Source organism: Zalophus californianus, chromosome 13, assembly GCF_009762305.2.
Source record: "Zalophus californianus isolate mZalCal1 chromosome 13, mZalCal1.pri.v2, whole genome shotgun sequence".
NCBI lineage: Eukaryota > Metazoa > Chordata > Mammalia > Carnivora > Otariidae > Zalophus > Zalophus californianus.
This window is the reverse complement of record NC_045607.1, coordinates 87,094,733-87,113,542: the sequence shown is the minus strand read 5'-3', so window position 1 is coordinate 87,113,542 and position 18,810 is coordinate 87,094,733. Positions and strand designations below refer to the sequence as shown.

General features: G+C 43.0%; 1 protein-coding gene across 1 annotated transcript in view; it reads left to right on the top strand.

Annotated features, from left to right (window-relative positions):
• The window catches only part of LOC113934838 (histone-arginine methyltransferase CARM1-like), a 183,107-nt gene extending 167,930 nt beyond the window's left edge, over positions 1 to 15,177 (top strand). Inside the window, exons 11-13 of the mRNA XM_027616399.1 lie at positions 1,653 to 1,790; positions 10,476 to 10,565; positions 14,639 to 15,177. Coding sequence (XP_027472200.1) covers positions 1,653 to 1,790; positions 10,476 to 10,565; positions 14,639 to 14,648 — 238 coding nt within the window. The 3' untranslated portion in view covers positions 14,649 to 15,177. The remainder of the gene's footprint in view (positions 1 to 1,652; positions 1,791 to 10,475; positions 10,566 to 14,638) is intronic.
• The last annotated feature ends 3,633 nt before the right edge of the window (positions 15,178 to 18,810 follow it).

Below are 18,810 nucleotides of genomic sequence, written 5' to 3'. Positions count from 1 at the left end.
ATTTGAAGGAAGGAGAGGGGATCCGGGCTGCATCAGCCCCTCTTGGTCTTTTCCAGAATAGGTGGTGGGAAGAACCCCAAGCTCTCGCCTTAGCTTCCATGGCATCGTCCTCGTTATAGAACCTCCTGTGTGTGGGTGTGCCCAGAAACATACCTTCCCCCACTCTGGTTCACACCTTCAGCTTCTCAGACTAGAGCCCTTCTTTAATGACAGGCAGGCATGGACTACTTATGCTAACGGCCACGTTGGGTGACCTCTTCATCATGTACTCCTTCCCCCTCCTGAAAAGATTTGAAAGTTTAAGGGAAAAGAGGAGAAAGACCACCTACAAATTGGCTCTCAGTGCCTGGCGTTCCTTGTAAGGGCTGCGCCATTCCCGGGACCCCCCAAATCTCTGCTGTCCTCCTGACTCCCCTCCTCTCTTGCCAGGCTTTCTCGTGCTGTCCGACGAGTAAAGACAGTTGCTCTGGGTCCCATGACCAGGCAAAAGGAAATCTTTTGCAGTACACTCTCCTCTACTCCTTATAGAAACATCCAGGCTTGTCATTGCTTCTGTAGAGGGAGAAGGGCCCTTGGGTCTGTGATAAGGCCCAGGGAGCTTGGGGGGCTCAGGGAGGAGGAGATCCCTGGCAGCCTCGACTGGGCTGACAATCAGAGAGAAAGAAAATGATGTACGAGTCATTCCTACAGCACAGAAGCGTATTTGTCCAAGGGATCCATGCATTTGTTTCTCCGACTTTCCCCCAGTGAATTTGTTCCTGCAGGAGCAAGGGAGATAAGCTTGAAGTGGCTTGCTCCAGGGGAGAATTTCTTTGAAGTTAAATGCTTTATCTTAAAAAGCTATAAAAAATTTGTCTTCTACTGCATAATATGCCTGAGGATATTTTGATCTAGAAGTGGTTTATATTACTTAGCGGTTAAATTTTATCAGATATCCCCCCAAAATCTTCAAGTCAAAATGGACCCTCTAGGAGCACCTTACTCCATCCAAACCCGAAACACACCCTGAGCCCGGACAGGTGACCTTGGTGTTGGAGGCACATCCAGATGTTCCCACCTCCTCATATGAAAGGAAGAATATCCATTTAAACATACCCGTGCAGGATGTCCGAGCTGGAAGGACCGTAGAGACCATCTGCCCCAGGGGCTTTTCTGGCTTCTAGAAGCCCCACCAGTTTCCCTGAACAGGTTGGCACGAGACAGTGAAGAGGCCAGACTCCCGACTTCTCGCCCTGACAGACGTTTTTCAAACAAATCATTTACCGGTTGAACTCTGTTACCTGTTGGGCTTCTAATGAACTTTGATTCGGAAGTGCAGATTGATTGAGTGGCCAAGTCCACGACTTGGAAGCCTGGCTCTCCAGCGGTCCTCTGCGTGACGTTGGGCAAGTCTTTAACCTCTCAGGGCTTACCTCCCCGAGTCGTTGTAAAGACTTAGTGGGATAATATGCATGAAGCTCTTGGTGCAGCACCCAGCACATGGCAATGACCTAAATTGAGCTATCCTTTTCTTCAGATAGGTTCTTCAGAACCTATCCAGTTCCATGAGTTCAAAACCCCGGAAAGCAACTCTCAACCCAGGTCCCCAGGGCAGTCCGTTAAATTTGGGCCTGGAAACCTGATTGGCTCTTCACTCTTCTCTTGCCCCGCAGGGTAACCGTTTGGCTGTCAACAGCCCCAACTGAGCCTCTGACTCATTGGTATCAGGTGCGGTGCCTTCTTCACACTCCTCTCTTTGCCAAAGAAGGAGAGACCCTCTCAGGGAAAGTGCTGTTTGTAGCCAACAGACGGTAAGCAGGAGAGTACAGACGGGAGACCACCTCTGCATGCTGCTCAGTGATGGGGAAGTGGGTGCAGGAGGTGGGAGCCTTTCCAGCACCTCGACATGGACGGGGTGCTTTACAGAAGCCTCACTGACTTTGCCAGGTGCACTCAGCTATGGAGCCAGCCGGCAGACGTCCCCCCTTGGGCTCAGGGCGGCAGGGATGGGGAGCTTGGGATAACTCAAGGGCAGTGTTCTCCACCTGACCGCAGAGGGAGGAAGGGCATCCATCCGCTCATGGGAGCGCTTGCCAAAGGCTCAAATTATCAAGTGCTTTAAATCCCACATCAGCTTCCTGGCCTTCCTTGCAGCTAGCCACACACACACCCCCCCCCAAATTTAGCACAGCAACATCAATCTGTACCCAGGGCGACAAGCACTGCAGGATTGGCCGCTTACCTCTGGCAGTGGGTTTCATGAGGCCTCGGCGGCGATTACTTTGATTTTTCTCATTTTTAAGATGCTCTGTTTTCTTTCACCTTGCTGGAGCTTCTCCTGGGTGAATCAGAGGAGAAAAGAATAGCAGAGTGGTTCAAGGACTCTCCGAATATTAAGGGTACTCAAAGGTCATCCCGCTCCACTTCCTTCCTTCCCTACCTCCCCCCTCCCTTTCTTGGGCTTGTGCTTGAATACTCCTGTGACAGAGAGCTCACCACCTCACATATCAACTCTTGCATTTCTGAGGTCTCAGTTTTTTCCATTACAAAAACCTAACACGTTCACATGTACATTCAAAACTACAAAAGTGTCTAGAGTCCACACACGCTGCCACCCCTCACCCCACTCACCAGATGTGACCCCGTGCTCCATATCCTTTCAGGCGATTTTCTGTGTATGTACTAACCAAAAATCATCATGGGGTTTTTATTGCTGTTTTACAAGCAGACTAAACTAGCAGTCTCCAACTTAAGTTTTCACTTAGCAGTGAGTCCTGAATCTGTGCAGATAGATTGCTTTGTCATTTTAGTAGATGCATCAGAGGTGGATATACGACATGTCTTTTTTTAAAATTGCTGATTGATTGATACTTGAGTTGCTTCTGGTGTTTCCCTTTTTTGGCCATTACACAAAACTCTGCACTAAATATCCTTGAACAGGAAGTTCACACAGTGGCAAGAATATCTCTACGTGAGATCCCTGGAAATGGAAATGCTAGATCAAAGGTTATGTATATGTTGCACTTGGACAAATACTGCTTTTCTCAGTAGTTGCACCAACTTCCACTCACACTGCAGTGGACAGCCTTGTGCATTTCGGCACATCATTCCCTGCACTGCCCATTACAGGTCTTTATGGTTTTTGCCAGTCTGATAGATCCAGAAATCATTTTTAGAAGTTGTATCTGGTTGTTTGGTTTCTATCTCTTTACGACTAAGGTTAAGTAACTTTTCATACGGTCTTTGGTTATTGATGTCAGGTACTTAGACATCTCTGATGATTAAAAAGTGACTTTTTTTTTAAAGATTTTATTTATTTATTTGACAGTGAGAGAGGGAACACAAGCAGGGGGAGAGGGAGAGGGAGAAGCAGGCTTCCCGCCGAGCAGGGAGCCCGATGCGGGGCTCGATCCCAGGACCCTGAGATCATGACCTGAGCTGAAGACAGACGCTTAACGACTGAGCCACCCAGGCGCCCCTAAAAAGTGATTCGTGCTGTCAGTCCTATCTACCACCTGCTATTAACCATACTCCTTTATCTTACTTCTGCTTCTGACGTCTGTTCCAACCTCCACACAGCAGTTGTGTAAATATTTGGAGAGTTCTTCCAAAATCCTCCCAGTCTTCCTCCGTTGGCTACCATCCTCAACTCCTCACTCCTATAAGAGTGATTTTTAAATTGTTTGAGATTCTAAGTCCGCCCCCTCTGGAAAGTTCATGGAACTTTTCTGGAAAGTGATTTACAAGAAGGACATTCCTGTGGCATGAGAGACATGGCAGTGTTCACATGGTCTGTTTTCCTCGCCTCACACTCTCTCCCCTTCGGTGCTGCCGCAGAGGCATCCTGCTTCCTGCAAACATGGCTGCTCTGTGCATGTCTAGGTGGATCTGCCGTGTTGCAGTTCTAGACACGTCTTTGCCCAGGAGCCTTGCCCGCCCCAATTCCTGCCCAAGATGCTACAAACAAGGACTAAAACTTGTGCATTTCAGAAAACTCTCCTCATCTTCAGGGCCTGTATTTTGGGGAGCATTCTCTTAGGTGGGCTGCCCCTGGGCTCTCTTGCTTCGCTTTGCACTTCTGTGCTTTTTCCCATGTGGCTTACAACCAATCTCAACTGCTTTTGTAGCCCTCATGCATAAGTTAGAGCGGGCGGATTTTATCTTTCTCCCGGTTGGACAGAAAAGGAGGTCTGTGGTCTGCAGTGTCTTTCTATTCTGCTTGTTTGGGGATGGCTTCCAGGAGCAAAGGTGGAAAATGCTGATTTTTTACCACGTTCATCCTGGAAGTTACCACTTTCTCCCTAAATCCTCATAAACCATCTATTTAATGACCAGTTCTACAGGAAAAAAAAAAAAAAATTGCTCAGGAACAGTACCCAACATCAGCCTGCCGTTTGGACTTGCCTTTTCTGCTTAACATTCTTTTGCTTTCAAATATTTCTTTGTTAAGGTACCTTAGGGTATAATTAGGTGAGTGAATTTAAACCATCTTATTGTTTCATTACTTTTTTCTAACATATCTTGGGTTTCATCCTCATCAGTCGTATTTTTCTACCCTCCTCTCCTTCATTCCCCTAGTAGGGAAGAAGGAGGCAAACCATTCACATCACCTACCTGTGTTGTGACTCTCGGGCTCCTCCAGGCCTCCGTCCCTTTCTTAACGCACAGATGTATATTGCTAGTGTTTGTCTTTATGTGAGCTTCCTAGAAAGAAGGCCTGAGTCTTCTGTGGGGTGTCCCTCCTCACTTCATATGCTTCCGAGTTTCAGCAGTGATGTGGAATGACCACCCGAATGAAGAAGTCATAACTGACGATCCTTCTCTTAGTAAGAATTTCATCTGGCACAACTGAAAGAAGATGCTAAGATATTATGGGCCCACAATACTTTGCAGCAAGAAGAAAAGGAGGGAGGCGGGAGGGAGGCAGTTCTTCATTATATTAGGCCAGCACCTTGGCGTAGTGAGAGAGGTCAGGTCTGGGAGTCTGATGCATCCTGGTTCTGTCCCATCTCCTCTGCATGTGGTTGGTGCTTGAGTGATCTTGGACAAGTTAATGAATTTCTCTAACAGCAAATTATAGTGATTGTGTCACCAGGTTTTGGCAGATATTAAAGGAGAGAACATAGCATGGTCATCAATACACAGTAGGTCCACAGAAAATCTTATTTTTTCCTGCATATTCTCTTTCTTTCTCATATTATATCTCATCAGAGTTCTTGCTTTAAAGTTCTTCTCTTCCTTGGTATTTTCTACAACCCTCAGCACTTCCTGAATTGTCAGTGTTTTGATGCTCTTTTCAGTAAGGTGCTACTTGTTTGTCCTGCCTTTGGAGAGGGTCACCCCCTTCCTTATTGTCAAACAGTCTTTTTAAGCTCTGGCCTCCTGGGAGAGCGTGTGCACCCACACACGTGTGGGCAGTGGCTGCCCTTTCCTTTCCCAGCCAGGGCCATTTATGATTGTATTGTTAGCATTTTCTTTTCCACAGACTCGCCATCATTCTGAGGCTGTCGTTCGTTTTGGTGCTTGGGACGATCAAACAGAACTCACCTTGCTTAGGAACTTTATGAAATTTATATCCCTCCAGTTCACAGAAGTGGCGTCCATGAAGCTTTTTGGTCAAGCTTTTGGTACCTATGAGTAAAAACATTTATATTTGCGTCCTCCCAAGTATACTAGCATTTATCTCTTAATTATGTGAATATACTACAATAAGAAGAGAAAGCATAAGACGAAGTGCTCAATATAGAGATATATGTATATATACATATGTTTATACATTTATATACTATAGACACACGCATGCATAGACATGTCTCTGTGTATGTGTATATATATATGTATATATACACATACACATAGAAATTTATGTAGCATGTATCTCATAAGATACAAAAATAGAAATAAAAAGAATGAATGTAGAGGCGCCTGGGTGGCTCAGTCGGTTAAGCAGCTGCCTTTGGCCCAGGTCATGATTCCAGGGTCCTGGGATCAAGCCACTTCAGGCTCCCTGCTGAGCGGGGAGCCTTCTCCCTCTCCCACTCCCCCTGCTTGTACTCTCTCTCTCTCTAATAAAAAATTTAAAAAAAGAATGAATGTAAAAAAAAAAAAAAAAAAAATATATATATATATATATATATATATATATATATATATATACATAGGCTGATTTTGGGTCTAGCTCATCCATTTATCCTGGGCCAACATTTTTTAGAACATAACTTAAAACTTTTGGATCTCCGGGGCACCTGGGTGGCTCAGTCGTTAAGCGTCTGTCTTCGGCTCAGGTCATGATCCCAGGGTCCTGGGATCGAGCCCCACATCGGGCTCCCTGCTCCGCGGGGAGCCTGCTTCTCCCTCTCCCACTCCCCCGGCTCATGTTCCCTCTCTCACTGTGTATCTCACTGCCAAACAAGTAAAATCTTAAAAAAAAAAAAAAAAAAAAACTTTTGGATCTCTGTGAGGGTTTGCTGTACTCAGGTTTGCCAGGGAATTTGGTATACAGGGAGTTTAATGAGATTTGTTTTATGAAACTAGGAGAAATGCTGACCAAAGAGCTAAAGCTTCTGAAGCTCCAAATGCTGCTCCTAATGGTCATCACCGAACTGCTCCATCTTGTACTCAGCTTCACTTGGACCAAATACCTATATGTTTGGACAGCTGAATCAGAAGGAACTGTAGGGGAAGCTTTCATGCCTGATGAGGTGCCGTGAAGTAAGAGTATTTGCTGGCACAGCTTTACGTGATGTTTCTTTGTTCTTCAGTGTTCCTCAGATTCTTCTAGCTCTGGCCCATGTGTCCATCACATGCTTGGTATTCACTCGGTCATGTTGGACCCCATAATCAGACTCTTACTGAACCATCCCACCTTAGCAAAACCTGAGGAACTAGGTGAGCCTCACATGTACCTTAACTCTTAGCTGGCGATTAGAATTCAGCATTTACCTAGTGAATTCGCTAGTGCTCAGTAGGTGTTAGGTGAACAACTGCGTTCGCATCCTAGGGCTGACAAAATTAAAAATCAGAGCTCCGTATTTTCTACCATACCCCAGTGTGTCATCCCTCACCCTCCCTGGGGCATGCCTAGTCAAACCCCGCTGAAGAAAACGGGGTGAGGTCTATACCACTAAAGTTCTATCTCCTTCCTTCACCATCAGTAAATCCTCAGTGACTTGGGCCATTTTCTCCCCAAGCTTCCTGCCACTTCTGTTTCTCCATCCCCTTCTTCCCTGGTGGTCAGCACTAAGCCTGTCCCTCTACTGTACCGTCTGCTTCCTCTAATAAGATGAAATTATCAGAAATTACCACATTCTCTAGAAAGACATGCCCTGCATATGTTGTTCTCAAGTTTCCAATCTCTGCCTAGTGACGAAAGAAACGTTGGTATACGAAGCAATGATTTTGCACTCAGTCCTTGAACTAAAATATGTTCCGTGTATGTCACTTTCTCTGTAGATTTAAAATGACTAAGTCTGGGAAAGAACTAGGTTTTTGTGGGGCTTTTTTTTAAAGAATATACATTGCTACATAATTGGTTCAAAAGAATTAATAGTTAATTTAGGATCCTGTATACACAGTCTTGAAAGATTCTCCATTTTTTTTTAAAGATTTTATTTATTTATTTGACAGAGAGAGAGAGACAGCGAGAGAGGGAACACAAGCAGGGGGAGTGGGAGAGGGCGAAGCAGGCTTCCCGCGGAGCAGGGAGCCCGACGCGGGGCTCGATCCCAGGACCCCGGGATCATGACCTGAGCCGAAGGCAGACGCCTAACGACTGAGCCACCCAGGAGCCCCAAGATTCTCCACTGTTGGTTGCTTTACCAACGTTGCACATTAATTACGGAGTTTGGAGTTGGCCTCCTGGGTGTCGTGGTGCCAGGATGACACTGCTCCTGGGATAGAAGAGCACATGATTTTTCTGCAGACTTCGGGAAGGGCACGTTCTCCCCTGGTTAGAGGAATCACTATCAAAATAGCCTGCCTTAACCATCCTCCCCGTCACCCCCGCACGCACACGGAAGGGCTTTGAGGACAAATCTCAGCTCTCACTCACCGCACTGAGCCATGACCTAACATGACATGAAGCTCTTTTTGCCTTCCATGAGGGAAGCTAGGACTCTGAGGAAGGGTCAAGGAGAGGAGTGGGTTGAGAGAAGTGAGTATAAAGTGACAGTGTTATCTAGCATCCTGAAAAGAGCCTTGCTGAACACCCTGTGGCAGGAACTTACTGATCATTCTTCCCGACCACACCTGGGGCCACGCAGGTCTCCCTTGTGCCTTATATGCATCCGTGGACACACACATTTGCACAGACCTCGGGGTCCCCCATTTCTGCTTTAAGTCCTATATTAATTACTTCAAATATTATTAAGAAGGTGTCTTTCCTTTGGGAAGAATATGCAGGTGTGTCCCTCCCTGACTTACCTGTGAGGCTGATTTCTCAGCCTTTCCATGACCAGGGTTGCCCCTCTCCTGAGGAGCTTGGTGTCTCCATGTCTCGCTTTCTCTGCATCTACCTTCAAGTATCACAAATGCAGTGAACTACTGGATGTGGGTATCACGGAAGAAACATTTTACAACAGAGTAGTTTGGGGCTCAATTATAGGAGTTGAAACAGAATCAAAGGACATCGTTGATTTTTTTGTTTTAATTTTTATGTAGGCCTATCTTTCCCTCTTACTCTGCAATTGGCCCCGATAAAATCTAGAACTGGAGCTACGGGTTTCATAGGATCTGACATTATATATACACCTTCCCAGGCCACTATTGGTAATGACAGGGTGGCCTTTGTATCCCTTAGTAATTTCTGGAATTTGAAACGGAAGCCAAACCGTCAAGGAAATTCAAATTAAAATAATCAATAATATGTTAACCCCAAACATTTAAAATATTAGGGATTGGAAGATGTGTAATGAAATTAGCACTTTTATACTGTGTAGGTGAGGAAGTAATTCAGTCCACTTTCTGGAAGACATCTTAGCAGTAGGTATTGGAACCTTAAATGTCTACGTGCTTTAGCTTGGTGAGTCTAACACTAAGAATTTATTACAAGGAAATAATCACTGATAGGACATAAAGATGTATTACAAGAATGTCCTTTACAGCAGAATTTCTGTCATAAAATTAGATTTTTGTTACTATAAGTAATAATATGTTATTACATGTTTATAATATGTTATAAAAATATAAATATTTGACAGTGGGGAATTATTAAATATACTGTGCTATACCCATATAATAATACTGAAAAGTACGTTGTCAAGAATTACAGGATGGGGCATCTGGGTGGCTCGGTCGGTTAAGCGTCTGCCTGTGGCTCAGGTCATGATCCCGGGGTCCTGGGATCCAACCCTGCATCTGGTTCCCTGCTCAGCGAGGAGTCTGCTTCTCCCTCTTCCTCTGCCCCTCCCCGCCATTCATGCTCTCCCTCTTGCTTTCTCTCTCTCCCAAATAAATTTTTTTTAAAAAGGAATTAGAGGATAAATGCTTACTTATGTTAAATCAAATTAGGAGATATGAAGGAATACTTTAGATGATTTTATTAAAAATTTACATTTATAAAAAATGATACAAAAAATATGGTAAGAAAATACTCTATAGTAGAAGAATCTTTGTCCAGTGACGTTATGGATTATTTTATTTAATTTCTATTTTTCTTTATTTTTCTGTTCTACAGTGAATATGGAACACTTTATAATCTGAAGAAATACATATTTTTTAAAGATTTTATTTGTCAGAGAAGAGAAGCACAAGCAGGGGGAGTGGCAGGCAGAGCGAGCATATATATGACTAATAAAAATCCCATAAACATAATTCCTTCGTTTTAGTCGTCAAGGATATGTCCTATTAGCTGTTCTTATCAGCCAGTTCTCACTAGAATTACATGAGCCTTCATCTGGGGCCTCTTAAAATCAATCACATTTGTCAACTGTCAGTCTGAGATTTTAACTTACCCAGTCTTTGCACAATTAAGATTGTTTTGGTACCTCAATGGGTGACTCACGAAGTACCTCTGTTAACTAAAGCCATTTCTGGCATTGCTGTTGGTAAAACCAGAAACACCATTAACTTGGTAATTTTTTAGATCAAGAGATTATAACTGTCAAAGTCTTCTAACAAATAAATATTTAGTAGCATCCAGATAAACACATATGGCCATATATAAGATGGCACCCATGCACTCTTAAAACCTTCATGAATTTGATAAGTTCTTGATAGATTTTGGAAACAAGCTGAGGGTTGCAGGAGCGGTGGGGGGTGGGAGGGAAGGGGTGGCTGGGTGATGGACACTGGGGAGGGTATGTGCAATGGTGAGCGCTGTGACTTGTGTAAGACCGATGAATCACAGACCTGTACCCCTGAAACAAATAATACATTAGGTTAATAAAAAAAAACAACTCATGAATTAGGTAGGTATGTGTAGAAAGCACCCTCAATGTATGTGAAGATAACTGGTCTTGTCAAATGATGGTTTTTTTGTTTTGTTTTCTGTCATCTAGACAGAGCTATGACATTCAGATTGTGGCGCTGGTAAACCAGACAGGCTTCAGATCGGGGAACATCCTTGATTTAAAGAATCCTTTCTTTAGGTAAGAAATGCTCTCATCCATTTCACACCCATGTATATAAAATCTCAACTGACCTCATGACCTGGTAAAGAGAGTCAGACTAATTCCATCTTTCCTATGAGGAGAAAAAGCATCCACTCTTCCTCTCTGAGGAGACTTGGATCTTGAGATGGAATTGAATGTTTTCTGTTCCATTAAATGGAATTCAATATGTACCGATCTGATCCTGGAACAGGGAGCACTGGAGAGTCCTGCAAAGTGAACTCTCATTCCACTTGAGCTCTAATGAGCTGTGTGGCCTCAGGCAAAGTCACTTCCTTCTGGCATTCGGTTTTCTCATCTGCAAAATGTGGAGTTTAAATCTGGGCTCCTCTGACCTTCCCTCACTAACAGATGATTTTATGTAGCAGTTATTCCAGTACATCTAAAACATCAAGTCCATTGAAAACATGTTTTTGAGACCTTTTTTGAGATCATGTAAGTCAGGACATACCTCTCTTTAGAAGCTATGCAGATTTTTTTTTTTTTTTTTGATACAAAGAACTTGCCGCAATGAGATGGACACGGCAGATGTTGCTGGAAAAACTTCCCATTTTTACACCTAGTCAGTATGAGTCCACTCACAATCCACACATGAAGTCAACCCCACAATTAAAACCACCAGGCACTGTCACTCTTGACTTCCTTATTTAAAAAAAAAAAAAAAAAGACTTTTCCCTCATATTATAATGTCTCCCAAGGCTTTTATTCAAAGCATCATGTCTCTATAGTACTGAAAAGCCTAGAGAAGAAACACAGGAAACCAGACCAGGAATTCTTTGGCAGAGATAGGAAAATGAAATGGTGACCTTGACGCATGGGAGGAAAAAAACAGGCAAGGCTGCCATTGTTTACGTTTTGTGCAAGTTGTCACAACAGTGGGAATCTTTAAAGCCTATTCCCATTGAGGGATGTGGATGCCATCTTTAATTCTGGGGGAGGAGGGGAGTTCTCCCTCCCATCCCCCTACACAGTCCTGTCATGTAAAGTCAAGGGCACAGATTGTGGCCCCAGAACATGCTGATTGTTCCCTAGGACAATTTGACCTGCCTAGGCCTCAGTCTTCTCATCTGTGAAATGGGATAAAGAACACAAGGCTGTCCGTACCATGTCCAAGTACTTCACAGTTGACATAATGGGTGTTCAGTAATTGCTAGTTTCCTGTCTTTCTCCCTTTGCTTACTGGTCTCTGCGCTCTTACTCTCTCAGTAAGTAAATAGATGATGAAATGTAGTTCATTCCAGACAGAATCATTTGGACTTGGGGATAGAAAATGAATTTTCGTGGGGTTTTAGAAAACCCCCATTTTGAGTGCAAGAACCACATGAACTAGTAACTCTTGAGTCCCACTTCACTTCATCTTAGAAGAACAAGATTTTAACCAAGAAACACGGGGACAGGGCCTCGGCCTTGGCCTTGGCCAGACCTGCCTTGCCCAAAGGCACAAACACAGTGGCCACAAGGTCAAAGTGAGGGCTGGTCCAGGTTGAGTGATACAAAAGGCCACAGCACTGTCCAAACACACAGACTGTTGAGTGGGGGTGGGGGGGAGCACAGATGCTCTTCTATCATTCAGCACCAAGTCTGACTGATGTATTTAATTAATTAATTTAGTAGATAAGGGTGCTTAAAAATGTGACTCCCCTGGGAATTCCAGATCTTGATTCTTATTTTTCACCAACCCTTTCCTAATGTCTAGGCCTCAATATCCTCAGTGAGGATGTGTGCTAAATGACCAAATCTTTGAAGAGCACCTACAGGTAGTAGATGCTCAGTTAAATGTTCAGCTAGGGTAATGCCCTTCTGCTCCCCAACAGTCAACTCCAGTCTGCTATTGAAGAACCTAGAAGCGGCACAGGTGTGTGTGTGTGTGTGTGTGTGTGTGTGTGTGTGTGTGTGTGTGTATCTGTGTGTTGGAGAACTAAAATAATTGGCATTACCCAGAGGAATTATTGGTAATTTTCCATCAAAATAAGTAACTTTCACTCCACCTGGCTTTTTATTCTACCCATTCTTAGGGCTTAAAGTAGACTTACACACAAAAACAAAAGATTCATTTTTGTTTTTTGTCTGATCCCTGATACCATCTAAAAACATCTAATGTGGCATGCTAAAAACATCTCAAGATCAACAAGTTAATTACTAAAAACATGAACATCCACCATTACAGTCAATTGATTTTCGACACAGTTGCAAAGACAATTAATGGAGAGGTGATAGCCTCTCAAAAGTGGTGCTGGAATGATTGGATATCAATACGCAATAAAAATAGTGACCTCCCACCCATATCTCACACCATCTATAAAAATGAGCTCAAAAGGGATCACAGATTGAAACAGAAAACCTAAAAATATAAAACTTTGAGAATAAAACATAGAAGAAAATCTTTGTGATCTTTGGGTTAGACAAAAATTTCTTAGATATGACATAATTCCTGAAAAGAGAAAAAGGATAAATTGTCCTTTATCAAAATTAAAAACTTATCTTTGAAAGACACATGATGAGAATGAAAAGATGAGTTACAAACTGAGTGAAAGTATTAGGAAATCACGTATCTGGAAAAAAAATAATATCCAGAATATAAAAAGAATGTACGATATAATATTTTCAAAAAAGCCCAATAATAAGAAAACAATTTTGTTAAGGGCAAAAGATTTGAACAGACCTTCCATCAAAGAAGATATAACAGCAAATAAGCACTTAAAAAAATGTTCAGCCTCATTAGCGAACAGGGAAATGAAAATTAAAACCATAGTGACATACAGCTACACAACTATGAGAATGGCTTAAAATAAAAATTTGGACCATACCAAGTTCTGGTGAAGACGTGGAGCTACCAGCATTCTCATTCATCTTTGGTAGGAATACAAAATCGTACAGACACTTTTGAACATAGTTCACCAGTTTCTTCTATAGTTAAAAATGCACTTACCAGATGACCCAGGAGTCTCACGTATAAATATACGTCTGAAATTAAACTGTATTTGAATGTTTATGGCAGCTTTATTTGTAATCACCAAAACTGGAATCAACTCATGGAGAATGAATAAACAAACTATGATCCATCCAGACAGTGAAACGATTTTCAGTAATGAAAAGGAGAGGAATACTGATACCTATAATAATACAGATGAGTCTCAAATAAATTAAGCTAAAGAAAGTGAAAGAAACCAGACTCAAAATGCTACATAATATATGATTCCACTTATGTGACATTCTGGAAAAGGCAAGACTACAGATACAAAGAATAGCTCAGAGCTGGGCTTGAGAAAGGGTTAGCTATGAAGAGATGTGGCAACAGTTCGGGGCAGTGGAACTTTCTGTATCTTGGTTGTCCTGGTGGCGGGACATGTCTGGATGCATTTGTCAAGACTTGCAGAACTACAATAAAGAGGGTCAATTTTACTGTATGTAAAATTTTTTCTCAATGGCATGAAAACTTACCAAAAACAAAAAAACAAAAAACCCAAAACTGCATAAAGGGATAGCAGAAAACAAACAGAGTGTTGGGCCAGACAGTGGCAAGGGATTGGATGTGAGTGTTGTTTACATTGAGTAATCTGGGAGGCTTCTCGGACGAGGTGGCAACGGAGTGGCGACTTCAATGTCAGGAAGCACCTGGCATGGGCAGATGTGCTAGCAGAGCCTTCTACAAAAGCACAGTGAGGGCAAAGGCCTGAGGCAAAACAAGCCTACCGAATAGCAAGAAGAGCTGGAAATAAACTGGTGCTTCGTCTTTGCTGTAAACCTATAAAAAAAAAAAAAAAAAAAAAAAGGAAAGGAAAAGTTCTTTCAGTGAACAAAAATCTGGATCATCATCTCAGATCTGAATTTAGGCTATGCATAATCAAACTTACTAAATATAGTGGGTAAATATAGATCTAAGGCTGCCCATAAAAACTCCAGGAAGGGCACGGGAGTGGGAAGGGGGGGGGGCACGAGGAAGGATGGAGGGAACAATGGCAAGAACACACAGCTGGCTTGCCTGCCGGGAGCTTTGGATCGAGGTGGAACCTATTTACTCAGTGTCATAGAAATCACCTTCTCTGTTTTAGGTTTGCTTAGAAGAGAGCCACAGCCAGTCGATAAGTAAAATGAAGGCCCGAGAAGTCCCTCAACATCCAAGTTCATATTTCATGTTCCAGATATGCACTCTTAAGGTTTACAGGGATGATTATTAGGTTGATTCGAATTCACATTTTTTTTTTCTAACTCTAAAATGGTGCATCCTCATTTTATTTTATTGACAAGTCTATTTCTTGGTGCTTCTTAGACTGGCTCTTTACAGCTTTCCGCATGTCGCCGAAGAACACTTTTCTCTGCATTTGTGGTTCCTCTTTATTATTGTTTTAGTAACGCCAGCAGCTCTGCTTTCATTCTTGAAGTATTTACAAAAGAAATTTAACAAAAGCCTACCTCATATTTATATGTATGCATATGTGCGACATAACATAAGAGCATGTTAGGAGTGAGCTTCTATGTACGATTTTTAGCTGTTTTTCACAGTTTCAACCAATCAACACTAGTTTCTAGCTCAGCCATGTGTTAAAGAATTTTTGCCTTATTCGTGTAATGGAATAATAGGACGTCAGGAATGCTCTTCATTGGTAATATTTGATGACTTTGTATGTAGTTAAGGAAATAAAGATGGAACCTTTGTCAGTTCTTTTAGGTTTACAATAAAAATGTACAGTGTGAGATACCAGTGAGGCCTCTCCTTTACTTTAAGACATTTGTTATATGTCACACGTCAAATGGTGATGAAAGATGATCTTTGCAAAGAGCAGGTTTTCCCCTGGCCCAGACAACTCTTAAGAAAATGGATGGATGTCACATCAGCACAACAAGCTAATGAAGTCCACAGCAGCGCGCTTACTCGGGGGTGGGGGAGGGAGAGAAACTGGAAGAAAACCACAAGGACATGTCCTCACCAGCCAGTCAGTCACCCACAGCTGGGAGCTTTCCACTCTGCTGCTTTGGCTCATTCTGGCCGCTCCGTTTGAAGCAGTCTTGCCTTTCTATCCAGCCCAACGGTCTTCCTTACATCACTGCGGGGCTTCCCATCCAATGAACCCTCCCTGGCATGCCTTCTGCCACCTTCCACACTCACTCAAAGGATGCTTTCCTGCCTTTGACACATGTCCTGTCCCTCCCTTAGTCTAACCCTTTCTGGCAGCTCTGTATCCCCTCATACCCTAAACACACACACACACACACACACACACACACACACACACGTCTTTGTCTTCTATTAACCCATGTCTTTGTGGGTTGGAGTGAGTCCGATTCACTTTTTAATTTCCTGCAGTGCCTAAGGGTAGGTCTCATGCGTAGGAGGTGCTCAGTAAATGTATACTGATTGAGTACATAACTTTATCCTGAAGTTAAGAGTCATTGTAATTATGGAATCAGGCCTGACAACCTCCTAATCACCTTTGAAGCAGAGTAGGCAGAAGCTGGGAAACCCTGCACTGCAGAAACACTGTATTGCTGTCCACACCAACACCACCCACACCCGAGGCAGACATTCCTTTTTTTTTTTAATTGATTAACATAATGTATTGTTTCAGGGGTACAGGTGTGGGATTCATCGGTCTTACACAATTCACAGCGCTCACCATAGCACATACCCTCCCCAGTGTCCAACACCCAGCCACCCCATCCCTCCCACCCCCCACCACTCCAGCAACCCTCAGTTTGTTTCCTGAGATTAAGAGTCTCTTATGGTTTGTCTCCCTCTCCGGTTTCGTCTTGTTTCATTTTTCCCTCCCTTCCCCTATGGTCCTCTGTCTTGTTTCTCAAATTCCTTGTATCAGTGAGATCATATGATAATTGTCTTTCTCTCATTGACTTATTTCACTCAGCATAATACCCTCTAGTTCCATCCACATCATTGCACATGGCAAGATTTCATTCTTTTTGATGGCTGAGTACTATTCCATTGTGTATATATATATATATATATATACCACCTCTTCTTTATCCATTCACCTGTCGATGGACATCTTGGCTCTTTCCACAGTTTGGCTATTGTGGACATTGCTGCTGTAAACATTAGGGGGCACGTACCCCTTTGGGTCACTACGTTTGTATCTTTGGGGTAAATACCCAGTACTAAGGCAGACATTCCTAATTGATCCCAGCACTCAGCTCCACCCAAAAGGACGGGCCCTCACCGTCCTTCTGAACCCGCACTCTAGGAAGACATTATCAGTCTCTGGGAGTGGGCACAAGAGATAAAAACCAGGACTTTTAAGCATGCCAAAAAATTGATAGTATTTCTGAATCTTTCAGTGATCCCAAAGATATGTAATATTTATGAATTTGTAACTCTGCTGAAGCACAAATTTGATACAGATATATATCCGTATATATAAACTGTGGGTGTGGGCGAGTGAGTGTCTTTTCTCAGTCATTTAGAGAACGCCTCTCCATGTAATCGATAACTCTCCTATTGTACTCCTTGCAAATGTTTTTCATCCTCTTCACCTTATTTCTGGAAATGTAAGTTCTTAGTGTTGCCTTTTAAAAAATGGTGTAATGTAGGGTAGAGTTTATTTTAGTGGAAAAATTTAATAAGTTTACTACTTATTCCTGTCCTTAGAGCTGTAGAATCATTAAGAATCAAAGGGGATCATTCAAGTGTTAACTTACTGTGTTTTGTGGAGAAATTACATTGCCATAGTGTCTGCAAATTTGAAAGTGACCTCAAAGCACATGCACTGTGAATATCAAGAGTAGATGGTGGATTTCGGGTGATCTTGGAAGTCTCAGAAATCTCGGCCTTTCAGGAAGCCATCCCGTCATAATTAAGATAAGGCCAGAAATGGGGGTACAGCCAGTTGGCAGGAGCTGCTCCGGGAGAGTCCACAGCCAGCGCACCTGAGGGACCTGGAAGGCACACCACCAGAGGGGCTCCGGGACAGACACCAGGAAGCCACCCTTGATTCCAGGAACACGACAGCCTGACGGAAAACACCCTGAACAAGAAATGTCTCGCATCTCGTAACAAGGAGTCCAGAGGTAGAATGGACTCCAGGGTTGGTAGCAGTGTCAGTGACTTCATCAAGGACTGAGGCTCTTCCTCTCTTTCTCTCCACTTTCCTCCCTCCTAGGCCAACCACCCTTACATGCACAAGGCCACAGTGGAAGTTACAGGAGTCACATCCAGACACACAGACATCCAGGGTCATGAAAGAGACTATCACCTCTGGCATCTCATCTCAAAATAATGATAATGACAATTAACACTTACATAACACTTAACTGTGCACCAGATACTTTTCTAAGTGCTTTGCAAATATTAACTAATCTTCATCCTTGCCACAACCCCATTAGCTATGTATTATTATTAACCCCACTTAACAGATGAAGAAATGGAGGCAGAAAGGTTAAGTGACTCCCCCGATGACGAAGAACTAGTCAGCGGTGGAGCCGGGATCATAAAGCAGGCAGTCCACCTCAGAGACTGCACCCTTAACCACAAAGTTACCTCTACTAAGAAAGCCTTTCCAAAAGCAACCCAGAGACTTGCCTTCATGTTTGATCGGCCACAACTGAGTCACATGGCCATCTCTAAGCCGATCACCAACGGGAGACTTTGCCACAAAGAGAGAGAAGCCCATCGAGATTTACCACTGAGCTGGAGATAGACTCATCTTTCCCAAGGGACAGACCCTGAAAAGAAGTAGAATTCTATTCCCAAAGAAGGGAGATGGGCATAAAGCAAGGAACTAGCATCTCCAGCTATGAGGTACTGCCTAACAACAGTCCAGCTTGACCACTAATTCCATTTCCTTTGCTTTGATAAGGAAAAGAGTGTGTTACACCATGGTTACCCAGACATGTAGCTCTACCTCCCCTCTTGCTTGTAAGCACTCCCAAACTAGGAACAAATCTCATGATCTGCCTATTCCCCACAAGGCCTGGCACAAGGCCTTACACATAGAAAGTGTTCCAGAAATGTTTGCTCATTGTAATTGAATTTTCTTTCTCAAGTCTACTTAATTGAAGAGGTTAACATTTGGCCATGCTCAAGGCAGGCAGATAATGCATTTTCACATCGATCTAACAATCAAATGAATTCCAAGAAGCTTCCCTTGCCATGCAAAATAGCATAAAATCACACATTAACATAGGTCAATGCAAAAGCCCAAATTTATTAAATGGTTGGTGTCTTGCACTCAGCACCCTTAGAGGTAACCTTAATGTCATATTTTTATTATGA